The sequence below is a fragment of the Aaosphaeria arxii genome (genome assembly GCF_010015735.1).
Source record: "Aaosphaeria arxii CBS 175.79 unplaced genomic scaffold BU24scaffold_10, whole genome shotgun sequence".
NCBI classification, from domain to species: Eukaryota; Fungi; Ascomycota; class Dothideomycetes; order Pleosporales; genus Aaosphaeria; species Aaosphaeria arxii.
The window spans coordinates 552,153-569,117 of NW_022983483.1; the positions used below are offsets into that span (position 1 = coordinate 552,153).

Here is a 16,965-nt window from a genome sequence, read left to right on the forward strand (position 1 = left end):
TATTTAGGCTGCCACTTGACGGTTGCGGGGCACGGGGAATCATGTGAGTATGTATGAGGCTCTGCCCAGCGTACTGCAAGACGCAATCAAGGCCTATGCAATTCATTGTAGTTAATATAAGAAGAGCAGGCTGAGCACTCAGCCAGCTAGCGCATCCGCCGTCGCAAAGGACCGACCCGCACCCCCCGCACCCGCGTCGCACTATCGCCCGCTATGGCAGCGCGAACAACAACCCATCAAGCTAAAGCTTCGATCGATTTCCTCGCCAAAGACCCTTTTTACGATCGAGTGAAACCGTACTCGATCCATCGTTCCTTGCCGACCACACTACCGCATGATAACCTTGTCCGGGAGGTTCACGATGTACCTCTGCACGACCTGCGTAAGGAAGCGCACTCGCTATCCTTTGAGGAAAATGGTATCGCCGTCCTGGAAATGGCAAGTGCCATGACCTACGATGACTTTGAAGATCGCCACAAAGTGGAACAGACATACTGCAAAGAAGTGGCAGATGCCTTATTGATGTACACAAACGCAGCCTCTGTGCAGATATTCGACTGCTCTGTGAGTGCACATACGCTGTTTGGATCAGTGTTGCTTGGATTTGACGGTAAAGAAGATACGCAAACGACACGAGGCATGGCCTGAGAAGTCGTCCCGCGAACTTGATGGAGAGGTACAATCCAGTACGTATCCACAACCTGCGCGGCAAGCGCATATTGGTCAGTATTGTCCATGCACATTACAAAGTATAAACTTTGACACGACTTTAGATATCAATGAGAAGGAAACCGGAGCCCTTGTCAAGGAGCTCAATCCCTTTGATTACGACAGGTTACTATCAGGTAGATACATTACTCTCAAGTGGGTGCCTATTTTCTGGGCGGGTAGAGATTTGCATTAACTGGCATGACAGTGTCTGGCGACCGCTGTTCGGCCCTTTGCAAGACTGGCCTCTTGCCGTATGCGACGCAGCCTCGGTCGATCTTATGCTAGATTTCATGGATCTAGACAACATTTACCTCAGCAGCGCAGAGGATTTAAATGATACGCCCAAAAAGGGACTGGCCAACTTAAAAGTCATTGAGAACGTACTTATCCATTACAATCCTGCGCAAAGGTGGCACTACCTGAGCGACCACCAGCCTTCCGAATTGCTTCTATTTCGACAATTCGATTCCACCGGCAAGCCAGGTATGTTTCGCCCTTTTGATGATAGACGAGATAAAAGAGAATCACTAAATTGACACGATGTGTTATGTAGGAGTTCCGCATGCCTCGTTCTACCAACAACCTGTGGGAACCAACTTTCCAAGATGCCGGGAAAGCGTCGAAGTCCGCGTAATTCTATACTTCGAATAGTTGGGAAGATTGCGTCTATGTGGAAGGAAACCATTCATTTAATGTCATTATACGTAGTTATCATTCTTAGTCTCATAAAGATGCCCTTATCACCAGTAGTCGCCCCTGTGTCATGTCCACAACCGATACGCCAAACACATAGTCTATCGAGATAAAAGAGGTATATTCGTGATAGTAGCGGGATCACAGCCCACTTGAAAGTGACTACCCCGCGCGAGATTCCTTATCTGATGGCTTCGGATTTCGAGTAAACGCGATCTTCGCCACGCTCGAAGACTGTGGCGCAACGTCGGTTTTGCTACATTCACACGAGTTAAATCAGATTCCAACCTTGGATAAATCTAAACATCTCACGAGATAAAGCTCACTTACTTGAATACCATATTGAGTTCGCGCTCAAACACAACTCCAGATGGTTCTCCCGTAAGGCTGTCGAGCTCGCAATCTTTTCGACAAGGCTGAGGAAGCGAATCCTGCTGGAGCTCTCCGAGGAGGACTTTCCATGGTTGGATGGGGGAAGACATGTTTGGCCAACTCAACAACGTCGCGTCGCAAGTGTTTTCACCAGTCAAGGCAAGTTTAATTTGAAGAAGGTTATAGAAGTCAATACTCTTGGGAGGGAAACTTTGGGATGTCCATGTATTAAGTTGGGTGTCGAGCAATGCCGACAGGCATACCCCGCCCAAGTCAGCCTCATGATATCGTCAACCAATAGTGCTTTTAGCACATCGAAGAGTACATACACCGGCAGGACTTTGTGTAACATGGATCTTCTACTATCGCCACGTGAGCGCGGCTGATTGTTTGGAGTCCTGCAGACAACTCAGCCTGGCTGGAGTCGCAGACGATTTCTTTTCCGTCCAAGTAATCTACAGAGCTAGCGTTTGAGGCCCATTGTTTCTCATACGTTCTCTCAGATATTTTCATCAGGTCTTCGTCAGCTACTGATTGCCACGGTCAGGATTCATAATGACCAATAGAACACCACGCATACTAGAGAGGGTACCAAAGCAGAATCCGGATGGCACAGAGTGAGTCCGAGTCCTTTTCGAACAGTTTCTCTGAACCAGAAGCTAAAATGCTAAAGCATCATATACGTTGACGGATTCGAAGGCGCGGAGCCTGATTTGGCCCACGGAGAATGGGTCAATCAATTGCACACTATATGTCAGGCAAATATCTCAGCCGCAATCATTCATCTTCCTCTGGGTATGCAGTTTGCCAACAGACCTGATGATCTTACCAATGCGTTGCACAATGTGCGAGACATCCTCCTATTGGAGTTGTACGCCTTCTACGAAGTAACTTGCCATTTGGTTCCCGTCTCTGTGATACCCGAGCTCACGTAGTACTATCAGCAGAGGACGTCGCACATTGTCTTTGTTGGCTTTCGCTTAGCAGGGATCGCATTGAAGCAAGTATGTATCTAATCCCACCAAAATTTGTGTAAGGAACACATGGACTGAAGACTGCAGGCTCTTTGTTCTGCTCGACAAAACCAGGAGAGTAACGCTCAGGCCAGAAGTTTATTAGACAACATCGACGGAATCATCCTCGTGGGCACTCCCCAACTCGATGAGGTTGATAAAGTCGACGCTGCAAAAGCTCTTTCAAGATTGATCAGCGGCAAATCGATACCAGGTAAGAAGGTAACAAAACTGGATGAACCGCTTAAATCTGTCAAGAAGATAGCGCATGACTTCGATAATCAATACTTTGACTTCCCCATAGCGACTTTTGTCGAAACTGTCAGGAAACAGTACGGCCGTCGAAGATTCCGCAACGGTGGTAGGAGAGAGGAGCGAGTGGTAAGTCAGCTCGCTTTCACAAAGTTCTTCTAACTTCTTCTCGTCGGGAATTCCAATGACTGTTCAGCAGTGGGTCGACAAAGCAGCGGGAAGAACAATACCTATGAGTGGCGAGTTGGCCGACTTCTTCAAAGGCGCAAACGATCTTGAGCTTACGGACCTGCTAAAAGAGATCGCACAAAAGGCACGTCGGAGGGCAAACAACTACGGGATCTTACAGGGTAAGTCTTGGCTACCCCTGTCATCGCCTACAAACGACTTCGTTCGTTCGAGGAACAGCACAGCGCCCTACAAATCAACGTCCAGCTGAGACGAGACACCTTAGAAGAGACCAGGACAGATACAACATCATCAGACATCGCAGCAAGTGCAGGCAGCTCGAGTAGTGAGAGAGTCAGGCAACCTTTATCCGATATCAAATCGAGAGCACGTTTACGAAAGAGGCTTGCAAATACCAAAAGCATGGCGACTAGTGTTCCTACAGCCCGTGTTCCTTGCTATTATCATCTTCCAAAACCGCCAACAAACGGGCTGTTTGGGAGGGACGATCTATTGAAAGACATACACAAGGCGCTTACTGAGGGTTCCGCCGTAAGTAGCAATGCGAAGCAAAGGGCGCCACAGGGGGCTGTCCCGCCTCAACTAAGGGCCTTTGTTCTGTCCGGAAAGCCGGGATTTGGCAAAACCAGCGTCGCAAAAGAGTATATCCAGCGATACAAGGCTAACTATGATACCATCGCATGGATTGACGCTGATAATAAATTGACGCTGATAAGCGAATATGCCGCATTTGCCTCGAGCTTGGACATAGTGTCGGCCCAGGAGAATGACGATACAGCCATCGTGGCTGTCTTGCGCCAATGGCTTCATGAACCGGAATCGAGAAACCGACGATCCAACGAAACAAAACCTGCTACATGGCTGATTGTAATGGACGATGCCAAAGCTGCCAACTTCACTGTTGATCTTTGGCCTAGGGAAGCTGACGGAGCCATTCTCGTCATCAGTCGAAATCAGAATCTCCGATCTCGCGCGTTCCTAGATACAAATGGATGCGATCTTGGACCTTTATCGACACATGAAGCGGTGCGGTTATTCTCATCAATTGCTGGTCTACCATCTAGCTCGTCCAACGACCCCAATATCATAGATATTGTTCAGGACTGGCAATGCATTCCATATGCGGTTGCTAGTGTAGCAACAGCATTCCGCAACGGTGTAGAAAGCCTTTCCCAGTTTAAGCTTTCCCAGGCCTCCCAAAAGAAGCGATTCCTTGACCAAGGAACATCAAGCCTGCCATCCATAGCCGCAATGTGGGCGCTGGACAAGCGAAGTCCCTCCGAAGCTGCCCTGTTGAGTGTTCTGGCTTTCCTCCGTCATGTACAGATCCCGGAGCAACTTCTCACGACGCACTGGGCGATCACCAATCTTGGTTACTACCCTGATCCAAATAGCTATATTTCATGCCGCAAGAGTCTCCAAGAAGATAGACTCTTGCATTACAATGAGAACAGCGAAACCCTTTCCATTGATGAGATCCTCCAAGGCGCAATAAAGGCTACGTACCTCAAAGATTCTACGACCTTCTCCAGGGCCTTCATCGCTACATCCCGGCTTCTATGTGCCGCATGGCCGAAAGAGGTCACTGCTGAGGTGAACTTCTCGTTGATAAATGTGAAGGACTTGCGAGATTTGAAGCAAGCCCTACTATCCCACATTGACCACGTATCGAATTCATATCAGAATGCTGGACTTGAAGTTCAACGCCATTGCGCAACACGAGAACTCGCAACGGTGCTGGTCGAAACAGCTTGGTGCGTAACAGACTGGTGTAAATCTTGCATGGCATGGACGTCACTAATATGGCATTGATAGGTTTTGCATGGGCAGGGGGCTTTATCCCCGGGCCCTTCCGTTGCTCGATACATTTGATGTCGTGAAAATCCATGTAGCGGAAGACATGGTTGACTTGGTCTCGTCTAGACATAGCACAGCGGGCGCCATAGCCATGGCAATCAATGATCACAAGACGGGACTACGGCACTACCATGAATTCAAGTCGACGCAGGATATCATGTTCAAAGAAACTGGAGCGCTCAACAGCAAATATGCCGCGGCGCATTCGGAGCTGGGTATGGCATACATTTACAATGAAGAAGCCACCGAAGCTGTCAAGCAACTGTTCGACGACTCGATTCAGATACGGAAACAACTACCAGGATATGAAGAGATCAATTTGTTCAATTGTCTACGCGGAAAGGCGTACTGGCATCACTTGAAAGAGGAGTTCGATGAAGCCTCATCCCTACTCAAAGAAGCAGTAAAACATCGCTCAGACAAGTACGGCGTGGATGATAAAAGATCAGGACGGTAGGCAAAGGTGCTGTATCAGACTATATTTGAAAATTCTGACCGTATCAACAGAAGCGCTGGCTTGCTGTTCGACCTGGGAAATGTCACATACAGACAAAACTTCGACAAAAATTTTGTGGAGTGGAATGATCTCGCCCTAGAGCCACAAAGTCTCCCTTCATCCGTCGATCAATCACCGCACAACCATAAGCCTGTTGACGGCACCTCACCACAAGATCTATGCATGAACTATTACACCCGTGCGTTGAATATCTATCTCGAAGTCAAAGGTGACGAGCATGTGGATGTCGCTCACGCACGTGTCATGATCGCACGCCAGATTCTGGTCAACCAGGACAGGAGCAGATTGCATGAAGCAGAGTAAGACTTTTCCCTCCCCCCAATCTTTGAATTTGGATCCTTCATGCCTAACTTTGGAATTTCCAGACTACTGCTCGACCAAGCCATTGGCACTCTTTCGCGGACTGGTTACTACAACCGAGAAATCGCAAGGGCTTTGTTCCTCCAGAGCGAGGTTCTACGCCACGAAAAGAGGCCAGGAGCCGGGAGCGCCAGGCGAATGGAAGCGATGGATGTTCGAGATGAATTATGTCCGGCTGACAAAATTCCTTTGGATGAGCTGAAGATGGAGCATTTCGACAGCTTAGTGCATGTACTTATCCGGTAAAGATTGTACCAATTCTACCTAACGCTATTTGTGTTGAAGTGTAGAATTTTAGGTGTTGTACTAAGAAAGATCTGGAAAATGCCCTTGTTAGTTACTGCATATTCTAGCAAAGTAATGCCCTGTTGATATCCCGTGCATTACTCCCGGAGAGACAAGAGTCGCTCCGTGTGTTGCCATTTTTCTTTTCACAACGGCATCACAACGAGACGACAAGAACGGACAATAATACGGACACGCTCGACTGCGAACCCAATCCCTACGTCACCGCGTCCGTTTTGTTTCAAATACAAATGCTGCTCTATCAACCGACAATTACCAGCAACCTGTCCCACATACCAGCCCTAGCGACGTTTGGCCCAGTCGAACAACATACCCGTCTTACACCTGGTACCTGGTACTTACTTCAAACAATACCGGACAGCCGAACCAGTAGCTTCACACGCCGTTTCCGTCATTGACGGCCTCAACAACCGTATCACGGGAAGACACCCCATCTCAACAAAACACGCCCTGACAGGTTTACACCAACAATCTCAATCTCTCACACACTTTAAATACAACATTCGACTACTCAAATTCCTCTACTTCTTTTCACCATCTCTCTACTTCTTTTCACCATCTCTCTACTTCTCTTTACCATCTCTTGACTTCTCTTCACCATCTCTCGACTTCTCTTTACCATCTCTTGACTTCTCTTCACCATCTCTCGACTTCTCTTTACTATCTCTCGACTTCTCTTCACCATCTCTCGACTTCTCTTCACCATCTCCTCTAAATTCTCTACAGCTCCAAATACAGGCTTTCCAAGACACAAGCATCTTCATCATGTCCGTGCTCGCATCTGCTGATGCAGAGGACCTCTCTGCTGCTGGGCTCATAAGCCCAGTCAGCGAAAATGGCACTCGTTTAGTCCATAGACGGCGCTTGGGCAGATACAGTGATGAAGAGAACTCCCACCTTCCACTGACTCCCATTTCATCAACACCATCTTCCTCAGTCACTGAAATGTATGTGACTATTCCTGAGGTTCTAATTTCCCTGGCAACTCTGAAGTACCTTGGATATACCAATACTGCGGCCAATCGAATTTGGGATCATTGCAATAATTGGCCTTCAACTCCTCCAGGCCGATTTGAAGTCGATCCCGATGGTGATATTCCATTCGTGGAAGTCGCTGTCGGTTATCTAAAGCGTTTCCGCGATCAGGACACCTGGGATGAGGAGAACGATTCCTCATGATTTGACTTCATGAATCTTTGTGGCATCAATCTTGAAGTTCAAACTAGTATAATGGATCCTATCTACAAGCGAATGCGTCTAACTGAGTCTTGTTACTTCTGGGTCAAAGATACAATCGAAATGCGCTACCGTGGTCTCGAAGCCATTCAAAGCGCATCACGAGAGAGAGCAATGGCAACGACACGAGCCGCGTCCCGAACTGGTCACTCTAGCTCTGATAGACACGATGAATCGTCTATAGGCAGATCCTCCAGCTCAGCCCCAATCACACCTAGCCAAGAAAGTGGATAGCCGGTCAATCACGTCAGGCTGGCCCCATGCTAGTATTTTGTGCCTACAACAGTATTTTAGCAAGGTTTATTACAAGCAGTTAAGATTGTTTACTAGCTACAGCACATTCTTAAGTAGACACTTTAGGTATAGAATATACATAAAGTTAGCAGGTGGCTAGCCTGACGTGCCAACCCTCTGTAGAACTTTAAGTGTTGCACTAAGAAAGATCTGGAAAATGGCCCTTGTCAGATACTGCATATTCTAGCAAAATATTGCCCTGTTGGTATCCCGTGCATTACTCCCGGAGAGACGAGTGCATGCCAAGTTATAGAGCAGTCAGATGCGGGGTTAGGTGAGACCTGTGCCCCGTTAGAAACAGTAGCATAAGTACAGAGTGGTTCACACAATCTGTGAACGACGGTCTTCATTTCCATAACTCGATCCCCTCGCACCTAGCACAAATCATGGCAATTAAACTGGACATCGCTGTATGCTAAACACTTTCTTTGAGACACTAATAGAATCTGACAAATGGGCCTTAGACTTATCCGGGAAACATAATCAACAATCAATTCGTGCCGACACCACAGACACGCTCCTCTATCAACCCAGCAACAGGCGAAAACCTCTTCGAGGTTCCGATCGCGCGCAAAGAAGACCTCGATGTCGCAGTCGCAGGAGCGAAGACAGCCTTCAAATCCTGGAGTAAAACCCCATTTTCAGAGCGCGCCAAATTGCTCCTCGATTATGCGGATGCCATCGAAGCCAATCAACAGGAACTGGCCCTGTTACTTACCATGGAACAAGGCAAACCGCTGTCCCTGTCGAATAACGAGATTGAGCGCAGTCTGACTTGGCTACGAGCATTTGCTACCATGGAACTTCGCGACGAGATTCTCCAGGATGATGCAGAGAAGACTGTATACTCAACATACCCTGCATTGGGAGTGTGTGCAGGTATAGTGCCTTGGAACTGGCCTATCCTGCTCGGCGTTGGTAAGCTTGGGCCTGCACTCATAACTGGAAATACATTCATCATGAAGCCATCCCCATACACGCCATACTGCAACTTGAAACTTGGGGAATTGGCAATGCACGTGTTCCCTCCTGGTGTGGTTCAAGTACTTTCTGGAAATGATGACTTGGGGCCATGGATTACAGAACACCCGTCCATCGACAAGATTGCTTTTACAGGATCAACAGCGACTGGGAAGCTTGTGGCAGCTTCCTGTGCGAAAACGCTAAAGCGTTATGTCCTTGAATTAGGGGGCAACGATGCTGCGATTGTGTGTGAAGACGTCGACATAGACGCGTGCGTGCCGAAGCTTGCCATGTTGAGTTTCTTGAACTCTGGACAAATCTGCATGCTGGCAAAGAGAATATATGTCCACGAACGTATCTACGATACCTTCCGTGATAAGATGGTGGCTTTCACAAAGTCTACCATCAAGACAGGGTCCGGAATGGAAGAGGGTGTCGTTGTAGGCCCGATACAGAACAAGATGCAGTGAGATGCTGCCCCATGCTGATTTCCAATACGAATTGTCGCTAATTCAGATTAGGTACGAAAAAGTCAAAGGCCTCTATGCACAAATCGAGAAGCAAGGCTGGAAAACGGCCCTTGCGGGTTCTGCACAGGATTCTGCATCAGGAGGGTACTTCATCACTCCAGCTATTATTGACAATCCTCCTGAAGATTCTTCCATCGTAACGGATGAACCATTCGGACCAATAGTTCCTTTGTTGAAGTGGTCGGATGAGATAGATGGTGAGTTGGAGTTTAATCCCCACAACTAGCGATAGACTTACTTACACTACGTCTTCAGTCATCGAGCGCGCAAACGCAAGCAAAGCCGGTCTTGGTGCTTCAGTGTGGAGTCGTGATGTAAAACGCGCTGAAAGGATGGCGAGACAACTAGAAGCAGGGAGCGTTTGGGTGAACTCACACTTTGACGTAGACCCAAAAATTCCATTTGGCGGCCACAAGGAAAGTGGGATCGGAATGGAATGGGGCATTGAGGGCTTGAAGCATTATACCAATAGTCGGAGCTTATGGGTTTGGAAGTAGGAAAATTGAAATGGAGGCTACATACACGGCATATTCATGCACACAATAAATTATGAAGGCCTTCACCTTCTAATCAGTTCAATTGCGGCACACAATACATTATGAAGGCCTTCACCTTCTAATCAGTTCAATTGCGGCACTCAATTGCCAAGATGATTTCCTCCTACCACACTGGCTATATGTGCTAAGGTGAACCCGGTGTTCTGGTTGCGGGACGATTGCGACAGAGGGACGACTGCGCCGTTCCTGTTGGAATAGATAGATAATCGGCTATATGTCAGCGGTCAGTTTGTTAACCTTATCTTCTATTCCACACTTAGTCTGCTCCTTCGTAGTTGGTTAGTTGATCAGGCTTCTTGCTACTTTTATGTTGTGAGGGCCCCTCCACGCTTCACACATGGCCCCTCCAAACGATAAACCCAGCCTCAAATCCGTCCTCGTAACCGGCGGGTGCGGCTTCATTGGCCACCACCTTGTTTCCGCCATACTCGAGGTCGAACCCAATTGCAAAGTCTATGCTTTCGACATCGACACCAATCGCCCATCACGCCAACATGCCTCTGCGATCTACATCACCGGCGATATCACCGATCCATCTGCAGTTGATGCAGCTTTCGCTGCAATGGCGAATCCACCACTCGTCATCTTCCACATAGCCTGCCCACCTTCCATGGAACCTGACCCTCAGCTTCACTGGCGCGTCAGCGTAGAAGGGACGCGAAACCTTCTTGCAACCGCCGATCGCGATGGGGGTACGCGGGTTCTGGTTCTAACTTCCTCCACTGCAGTCGGGTACGACGACGTTGCGGAACTACGAGACGTGAAGGAACTACCAGTCCTCGATGCCTCGAAGCAGTCACGCAGCTACTCCCTAGCCAAGGGGGTTTCCGAGCAAGAAGTGATTGCTGCGAACCGGAAGAATGCCAATGGGATGTTGACGTGTGCTCTACGTCCTTGCACGACATTTGGCCCGGATGACCCGCTGTTCTTTGAGAATATTCTAAATGTCGTGAAGAGAGGGCAAGAAAAGTACAGGTTTGGGAGCGGCGAGAATCTCTACGACTTCGTCTATGTTGACAATGTTTGCCATGCCCACCTTCTCGCTGCTCGGGCTCTGATAGCCGCCCATAGGGAGGCGCCATTACCGGCTGCTGAACGTGTGGAGGGCGAGGTGTTCAACATCACGAACGACGAACGGATTCCTTTCTGGGATTTCACTATGAGAACTTCCAACCTCTTTGGGTCACCGATTACGCACAATGATGTAGTATCAATTCCTAAGCCCATAGGTTTGACGATTGGATTTCTAGCCGAATGGTTGGTTTGGGCTTTTTCGTTGGGGAAAAGACGGTCGGCGGTATCTACTGCAGCTGTGAGATACGCTGTTTCTTCCTACACCTTGAATATTGACAAGGCCAACGAAAGGTTGCAGTATAGCCCTCCAGTTGGACTACAAGAGGGACTTGACCGAACGGTTGATTGGTATAAAAAACAAAGAAAATGGTAATGACGGGCGGATTCAATAGAAGTGTTAAGAAGATGGTGTCTCGGAATCTAGTGAGCTTCGTACTCCTGTGCCATAACTTAGCATTTGCAAATGTCGGTCCTGTATGCTGGGGTATTCTTTAACTTCAATAAGAAGTATACTCCTTGAAAGCCGTTCCTTTAAAAATCGCCATGTGTCAATATCTGCCCTTCATCCCCGGCCCTCAGGAGCACATAGTCAATTCAAATGTCACTGAAGTACATACGCCTGAGCTTCTCCATGCCTACTTCCTCCTCCTGTGCGTCTAGAAAATTCCTCACCTCATTCTGCCAAAAGTAATTCTGGGGATTGGCATGCCATGCCATCGTGTACTCCCAATAGTAGGGTAGCCACCCGGCCGTATCCCAATCAACGATACCAACCACTTTATCGTCGCGGATAAGTATATTAAGGCTGCTCAGATCACCATGTGTGAGGACAGGGCCTCGCAGCGTTGACTCATGAAACGTAATAAGCCGTCTTAGGTCCGATACAACAGCGGGACTCAACGAATGTGATGACTCAAGAGACTCGAGGGTTACGTTATTCCGGAGCGACAAGTGAAAATCGGCGATGGTGCGGGAAGGTCCCCAGGAAGAGGGTTGAAGCCGACAATCGTGAAGCGGACCACGGTTCAGATTGCTCACACCGTCGGTCTGGCAAGGTACAGACCGAAGTTCTTGTACCATTTGTTTCAGCTGATTGAATATTTCCGATTTTGACGCGTCCGAGAGCGAATGCCATCTATTAGCTACGCACTCGCCACGGATCCTTTCCATGAGTATATAGGCCTTGCCATTGCGCATGAAAGCATGGTGGACTTTTGGTACAGGGATAGAGGTGTGCTTTGCGACGAAGCGGAGTGCGTTTGCTTCGGGCAGAGTGACAGAGTCGCCGAATTTGATGCAGAAGTTAAGACAGAGAATGGTGCCACTCGAGCGTGTAAAGAGCTTGCGGAGATATCTTTGCGTGGCTAGCTTGGTGACCGCAAGCGTGAGGATCTGGAGAGCTTTAGTTTTCACCCGCGATTGAATGCGAGGATTCTCCGCAATTGGCGGATCCATAGACCTCTTCCAACACACACTGTACTTGTGAGATGTAGATGGTATTCGCATCTACATGCTCTTCGCGTGACGAAGGCCGCAAGGATATCGGGTCCGTGCTCCATCTCTTGAGGCAACAAACATTTCCGCATCGATGCATTTACCGTAAATTCTATGATGAGCCAAATCCATTGTTATTGTTGAAGAGGTAAACCTTTTCATGCTGGGCACACAGGCTCAATTTGTGTACCACTCTCCTAAGGGATTCTGAGACGCAAGGATTCAGTTTTATCCAACAGAATAGTAGAACATGACCACATATCAAGCAAGTTTCAGGGCACGACTGTATTTTGTCGATCGAAAAAAATAGAAATATATTCAAGGGATAACTGGAGGTTTGAATGTTGATTAAGGAACATATCTCAATTTATACATCCTATGGATGCTCAAAGCCAATCATGGCGGAGAAACGACAGCGGCCATTCTCCGCAAACCTCTCAACTTCGCAAAGTTCAGCCTTCTCGAATTGGTCATTCTCTCAAGATAATTATCGAATCCTCCATTTAGATCAAAGCCTCGCCCATTTTCTCCTATTCTCGATATTACTCTATCCTGAATCTCCCTATCCTAACACTGCACTTTTTCAAAATGCATGATTCAATAGTAGTCAGCACGGATCCCCCTCTAGGTATCGTACTTCAAAATTCAGATGATACCATTATGGGGTTTCCTTACCTCAGGGACAAGTCCTACTTGGTTCAACTAGAAGGCACACCATGGGCGATGAGGAGATGTCGGAAACTAATGTTGCCGGATTGCAATGGCAGAGTTCGTGTGTGACATGTTCTTTGCAGTCACTTTGATGTACACGACATAATGACAGTCTACAGTCTCTCGGTGAATGGCTAGGAGGCAGGTATGGTTGCCGATTCTCTTCTCTGGGCAATTGGGGGCTTGTGCCCTAGGCTTTGCTTCGTACATGCACGCATCTTCAAACAGATATTCAAGTCACAATATCACAATCCAGTCTGACCTTCTCAAAGATACTCACGTCGACGTGATGAATACCTCAGAACACTTTAAAACCAACGAATCAAAATCTGGGGTATATATCTCCACTCTTATCTTTGCATACAATTCTGCACACTTTGCATTGCCAGCCCAAACAGCTCCTCTCCACTCCTCTCATCTCATAACCGGCGGCCTCGCCTCCTTATTCCACCTTACTCGACTACACAACCACTCGACCGCCTCCTGGACGCCCGTACCCGTCAACGCCGAGCAAGGCAACACCCTACTATCCCTGACATTTCCGCCCTTCTCGCCCTCAAACACCTTCCTCACAAGCCCCTCCTTAATCCTTACAACCTCCACGCAGTCCTCGCGATCCTGCTTGTTCGCAAGTACGAGGATCGGTACACCCGTCGCGTCTTCGTTGTGCAGTACGGACTCAAGCACAAGGCGGCACTCGTCGAGGCGGCCATGCTCGTCGTTGCGGCCTGCGTCCGTGGACAGCGTGGCGATGTCCGCGTCGCCGACGTCGGTGGAGTCGATCACGAAGACGATGGCGTGGCAGGACGAGTAGTAGGATTGCCAGAGGCCGCGCAGCGAGTGCTGGCCGCCGACGTCCCAGATCTTTAGGTACAGGGGGTTTGGGGCCGGGAGCTCAACGGTTGCGACATTCTGGCCGACGGTGGGGACGGTCTTGAGGTTCGGGTGGTTGGCGGAGTAGGCGGCTTTTATTTGCTCGAGGAGGGTGGTTTTGCCGGCGTTGTCGAGGCCGAGGACGAGGATGGAGTATTCTGTTGGTGAGTTGGTTAGCGGGAGGGTGTGGGTTTGGGGTAGGGGGAAGGGGGCGGACCTTCTTTGCTTGTTGCATGGAGATATATTGATTTGAAGAGGTGGTACATTGTCTGGCGAACCCTAAGAAAGGTAGTGCCAGAGACGGTAGACGGTTCACATGCTCTCAGCTACGAATGGGAGAGGTGATGATGTGGATCCATCATGGAACTCAGTGTAGGTGGCCCCAGCTTCCCATACTCATATTGACCTTACCACTTACGGTTAGTCGATGTTCATCACTGGGTTGATGGGATGGGATGCGGTGACGTCTTGTCTTGGGGCCCATGGAAACATAACAAGACCCAGCCAGGCCATTACAGGTCACAACAGTTTGGATGAATTGAGCCGCCTGCTTTGCTTATTGTCTTGCGCGGGGCATCTCAGGCTTTCATCTACTCTCTTCCCTTCCACACAAATAACACCCTCCACACGCGATCTCACAGATCAAAACAAACCTCTCAGCTCTCCATTCTCCAGATCCTACACCACTACATCTACTCGTGGCATACATACTACAATAGACAGGGTTGGGCCTCGCGTGTATCCACTGCATACCTTACCACAACATACACATCCAGCAACCATACATCGCGTGCGGCGCACCATGTTGACATAGCTTCAGCACTACTACTCCAAAGCAACACCATCGTAAAGAGATATCGATAAGTAGATAGACCATGGCCCCGCTCGACCCCAGCGCGACATCGCGCAGCAACGCATATCCGCTTGGAGTTTTCTCCAGCCAGGCGCTCGTCGTCGCCGGCCTGAGCGCATACCTCGTTCGCACCATACGTCGCGCCGCACGCTCGCTGCCGCCGCCAACCTCGACGCGCGCACAGCAACCCTTGCGCGATCGCCATGCTGCGCTCTTCGCGGGCCTTGCCTTTTTCTCTATCGCTGCTGTCTCCACGTTCAGTGCTGCTTGGCGCATTCTGTCTTACTTCGATTGGGCCGAGCAGCGCAACCACGAGGCACCTGGGAGCTTGTGGACGGGCTGGTACGGCACGGGAGAGGAAGGTGTAGGACGATGGCGGCTGGGTGACTGGTTCAGTGATGTGGATTTGATCGCCGAGTCTGATGCGCTTTCCGTGGGCTCAACAGAGGGGTTCTTGTATACAAGCCAACATGCAGTTGGACTTGCAGCGGCTGCAATCTTCTTTGGTGTCGAAGGTGCGCAGTCATTCTGTTCATGGATGGTATTATCAATTGTACTAACCGTATGATAGGGAGGAGACGCAATCTGTCTAACAAGACAATCGCAGCATTTGTCTCCTTGAGCCTCGTTGGAAGCTTGGGTTATGCGCTCAATCTGTTCTTCGTCACAATACTGTTCACTCCGGTGGCGCTGCACAGCGAGGACACTCTGAAACACAATGCCCTTTTTGCGCCTAAGCCGGTGTTTCTCTACACGCCAGTTGTGGCATCGTTCGTCGCCTTGCTTTACTTGCCAACGCTGATAGCGGGTGGCGCCAACCTCACTGCAGTTCGAATTGGGTACTACGCCATACCATTCTATCTAGCATTCGCACCACAGGTATGGGCAGATTCGCGATGCTCGAGAGTCCTAAACTGATGTAGACAGATTATACCCGCAAGCTGGGGACAGCAGCACGCTACGAAGGAAGCTGCGCATCGATCGTTCGCGAGGACGTTTTGGGTCCTGGGACTTACATCGTTTGGCTTATGTTGGGACCTTTTCGCCACTATCATCGCCGCCAACACGCCCCCGGAACAGACGTCCGTGTACGACCTGTTCAAGAACGCGATGGGCAAGCAGGATAGCTCCAACCGCTTTCTACAGGGTCTAGGGAACGCGGCTCAACAGCTGAAGCACGTGAGCAAGCATCCAGTGATCAGCATCACCGGCACTGATGTTTTCTTCACCGTCACCGGTCTCCTAGCTTGGACCTTTGTTCGAAACCTAGAAATCGATGATATCCTCGACAACAGTCTGCTCTGGTACTTCTCGTCGTCCCAAAAGGAGAAACACGTTGCGTTTACCAAGGAGGTAGCGGAGGTAGCAGATGTAGTGGAGAAGAAAGTCGAAGAGGAGCTGCCACCAACGACCCCGAAGAGGCGGGGCCGCCCGAAGAAGGGCACGTCAAATGGTGCCGGAACACCTGCTCCCGCAGCCGGTAGCGTGCGCCGGAGCACGAGGAGAAAGGCGCGATCAGACTTCGAGTCGGACGCGGAGAGTGCATACGAGCCTCCCACGAACGCCGTGAAAGAAGTCAAGCAGACAGAGACCGACGGCGCTTCCGTGGAAGATCTAGTTGCTGGGGGCGAGTCGACAGCATTGACTCTTTTGCTCACCTTTTTGGGCGGGTTGGGGCAGTTGGCTGCTGGTGTGCTTGGAGCCGAAGTCATTGGAAGCTCGTGAACGTGAACATGTTGTCGGATTGGCGCTTGGAAGCAGTGGGTTGGCGTTTATGGTTGTGGGGATTTCATGATGTTCTTTATTTCCTTGACGATTTTGTTCGATCATCTAGTTACTGGTAGCATAGTCTGATATGTACTCGCAATATCCTCAGTTTCCCCTACCGAACAGTGCACTTCATAAATCCGAAGACTCGGATAGACGTAATGTTGTTGGGCGCGGCAATCATATGCGCCCCAGATTGGGGAGACATGGTCTAGATCATTGTGCATACCCGGCCTATCTCCGTACCAGAGGAGTGGATTTGTGATTGGAAGTAGGTCATGGCCTGAACGAAATGATGTTGGAGGAGAACATCGATTGTAGCGATGTAAAAGCTGTGAAAGTT

At 49.3% G+C, this 16,965-nt stretch overlaps 9 protein-coding genes across 9 annotated transcripts; 6 read left to right on the forward strand and 3 right to left on the reverse strand.

Moving 5' to 3' along the window:
* Positions 1 to 113: 113 nt before the first annotated feature.
* On the forward strand, positions 114 to 1,457 carry BU24DRAFT_427105 (uncharacterized protein). Its single transcript, XM_033529143.1, has 5 exons — positions 114 to 564; positions 620 to 722; positions 774 to 864; positions 917 to 1,194; positions 1,265 to 1,457. Exons 1-5 carry the CDS (start codon positions 214 to 216, stop codon positions 1,360 to 1,362), a joined length of 921 nt encoding a protein of 306 aa, XP_033379255.1. The 5' UTR covers positions 114 to 213; the 3' UTR covers positions 1,363 to 1,457.
* Positions 1,458 to 2,226: 769 nt separating this feature from the next.
* On the forward strand, positions 2,227 to 6,343 carry BU24DRAFT_427108 (uncharacterized protein). The gene is made up of 9 exons (XM_033529144.1): positions 2,227 to 2,393; positions 2,450 to 2,663; positions 2,721 to 2,780; positions 2,838 to 3,170; positions 3,241 to 3,391; positions 3,496 to 4,984; positions 5,046 to 5,540; positions 5,595 to 5,903; positions 5,970 to 6,343. The coding sequence occupies exons 1-9, from the start codon at positions 2,332 to 2,334 to the stop codon at positions 6,208 to 6,210; spliced, it is 3,354 nt and encodes a 1,117-aa protein (XP_033379256.1). The 5' UTR covers positions 2,227 to 2,331; the 3' UTR covers positions 6,211 to 6,343.
* Positions 6,344 to 6,781: 438 nt separating this feature from the next.
* Positions 6,782 to 6,994, reverse strand: BU24DRAFT_355570 (uncharacterized protein; the record flags this gene model as incomplete). Its single annotated transcript, XM_033523862.1, has 1 exon — positions 6,782 to 6,994. A coding segment is annotated over one exon (213 nt), but the record flags the coding sequence as incomplete, so codon positions are not given.
* A 41-nt stretch (positions 6,995 to 7,035) lies between these two features.
* On the forward strand, positions 7,036 to 7,449 carry BU24DRAFT_466674 (uncharacterized protein; the record flags this gene model as incomplete). Its single annotated transcript, XM_033532387.1, has 1 exon — positions 7,036 to 7,449. One exon carries the CDS (start codon positions 7,036 to 7,038, stop codon positions 7,447 to 7,449), a length of 414 nt encoding a protein of 137 aa, XP_033379258.1.
* Positions 7,450 to 8,011: 562 nt separating this feature from the next.
* Positions 8,012 to 9,989, forward strand: BU24DRAFT_48616 (aldehyde dehydrogenase-like protein). Its single transcript, XM_033533406.1, has 4 exons — positions 8,012 to 8,210; positions 8,265 to 9,226; positions 9,285 to 9,490; positions 9,549 to 9,989. The coding sequence occupies exons 1-4, from the start codon at positions 8,187 to 8,189 to the stop codon at positions 9,788 to 9,790; spliced, it is 1,434 nt and encodes a 477-aa protein (XP_033379259.1). The 5' UTR covers positions 8,012 to 8,186; the 3' UTR covers positions 9,791 to 9,989.
* A 179-nt stretch (positions 9,990 to 10,168) lies between these two features.
* Positions 10,169 to 11,348, forward strand: BU24DRAFT_427111 (NAD(P)-binding protein). Its single transcript, XM_033529145.1, has one exon. The coding sequence runs from the start codon at positions 10,188 to 10,190 to the stop codon at positions 11,295 to 11,297; it is 1,110 nt and encodes a 369-aa protein (XP_033379260.1). The 5' UTR covers positions 10,169 to 10,187; the 3' UTR covers positions 11,298 to 11,348.
* Positions 11,349 to 11,408: 60 nt separating this feature from the next.
* On the reverse strand, positions 11,409 to 12,418 carry BU24DRAFT_48468 (kinase-like protein). The gene has a single exon (XM_033533354.1). It carries the CDS (start codon positions 12,377 to 12,379, stop codon positions 11,519 to 11,521), a length of 861 nt encoding a protein of 286 aa, XP_033379261.1. The 5' UTR covers positions 12,380 to 12,418; the 3' UTR covers positions 11,409 to 11,518.
* Positions 12,419 to 13,306: 888 nt separating this feature from the next.
* Positions 13,307 to 14,405, reverse strand: BU24DRAFT_496089 (ARF/SAR superfamily). Its single transcript, XM_033534176.1, has 2 exons — positions 14,220 to 14,405; positions 13,307 to 14,160 (listed from the first exon to the last, which is right to left on the reverse strand). The coding sequence occupies exons 1-2, from the start codon at positions 14,266 to 14,268 to the stop codon at positions 13,544 to 13,546; spliced, it is 666 nt and encodes a 221-aa protein (XP_033379262.1). The 5' UTR covers positions 14,269 to 14,405; the 3' UTR covers positions 13,307 to 13,543.
* A 179-nt stretch (positions 14,406 to 14,584) lies between these two features.
* On the forward strand, positions 14,585 to 16,631 carry BU24DRAFT_48652 (uncharacterized protein). Its single transcript, XM_033533417.1, has 3 exons — positions 14,585 to 15,370; positions 15,427 to 15,734; positions 15,783 to 16,631. The coding sequence occupies exons 1-3, from the start codon at positions 14,878 to 14,880 to the stop codon at positions 16,578 to 16,580; spliced, it is 1,599 nt and encodes a 532-aa protein (XP_033379263.1). The 5' UTR covers positions 14,585 to 14,877; the 3' UTR covers positions 16,581 to 16,631.
* The last annotated feature ends 334 nt before the right edge of the window (positions 16,632 to 16,965 follow it).

What these genes read in the sequence shown, in the direction of transcription:
- BU24DRAFT_427105 (XM_033529143.1), top strand. Translation starts at nt 214, where the DNA reads ATGGCAGCGCGAACAACAACCCATCAAGCTAAAGCTTCGATCGATTTC. An exon ending in TGCGCGGCAAGCGCATATTG is followed by an intron (nt 723 to 773) that starts GTCAGTATTGTC and finishes ACACGACTTTAG; the next exon opens with ATATCAATGAGAAGGAAACC. An exon ending in GGTAGATACATTACTCTCAA is followed by an intron (nt 865 to 916) that starts GTGGGTGCCTAT and finishes CTGGCATGACAG; the next exon opens with TGTCTGGCGACCGCTGTTCG.
- BU24DRAFT_427108 (XM_033529144.1), top strand. Translation starts at nt 2,332, where the DNA reads ATGACCAATAGAACACCACGCATACTAGAGAGGGTACCAAAGCAGAAT. An exon ending in AGTTGTACGCCTTCTACGAA is followed by an intron (nt 2,664 to 2,720) that starts GTAACTTGCCAT and finishes TAGTACTATCAG; the next exon opens with CAGAGGACGTCGCACATTGT. An exon ending in GTGCTGGTCGAAACAGCTTG is followed by an intron (nt 4,985 to 5,045) that starts GTGCGTAACAGA and finishes TGGCATTGATAG; the next exon opens with GTTTTGCATGGGCAGGGGGC.
- BU24DRAFT_48616 (XM_033533406.1), top strand. Translation starts at nt 8,187, where the DNA reads ATGGCAATTAAACTGGACATCGCT. An exon ending in CAATTAAACTGGACATCGCT is followed by an intron (nt 8,211 to 8,264) that starts GTATGCTAAACA and finishes AATGGGCCTTAG; the next exon opens with ACTTATCCGGGAAACATAAT. An exon ending in GGCCCGATACAGAACAAGAT is followed by an intron (nt 9,227 to 9,284) that starts GCAGTGAGATGC and finishes AATTCAGATTAG; the next exon opens with GTACGAAAAAGTCAAAGGCC.
- BU24DRAFT_48468 (XM_033533354.1), bottom strand. Translation starts at nt 12,379, where the DNA reads ATGGATCCGCCAATTGCGGAGAATCCTCGCATTCAATCGCGGGTGAAA.
- BU24DRAFT_496089 (XM_033534176.1), bottom strand. Translation starts at nt 14,268, where the DNA reads ATGTACCACCTCTTCAAATCAATATATCTCCATGCAACAAGCAAAGAA. An exon ending in CCATGCAACAAGCAAAGAAG is followed by an intron (nt 14,161 to 14,219) that starts GTCCGCCCCCTT and finishes ACTCACCAACAG; the next exon opens with AATACTCCATCCTCGTCCTC.
- BU24DRAFT_48652 (XM_033533417.1), top strand. Translation starts at nt 14,878, where the DNA reads ATGGCCCCGCTCGACCCCAGCGCGACATCGCGCAGCAACGCATATCCG. An exon ending in AATCTTCTTTGGTGTCGAAG is followed by an intron (nt 15,371 to 15,426) that starts GTGCGCAGTCAT and finishes ACCGTATGATAG; the next exon opens with GGAGGAGACGCAATCTGTCT. An exon ending in ATCTAGCATTCGCACCACAG is followed by an intron (nt 15,735 to 15,782) that starts GTATGGGCAGAT and finishes TGATGTAGACAG; the next exon opens with ATTATACCCGCAAGCTGGGG.
- BU24DRAFT_427111 (XM_033529145.1), top strand. Translation starts at nt 10,188, where the DNA reads ATGGCCCCTCCAAACGATAAACCCAGCCTCAAATCCGTCCTCGTAACC.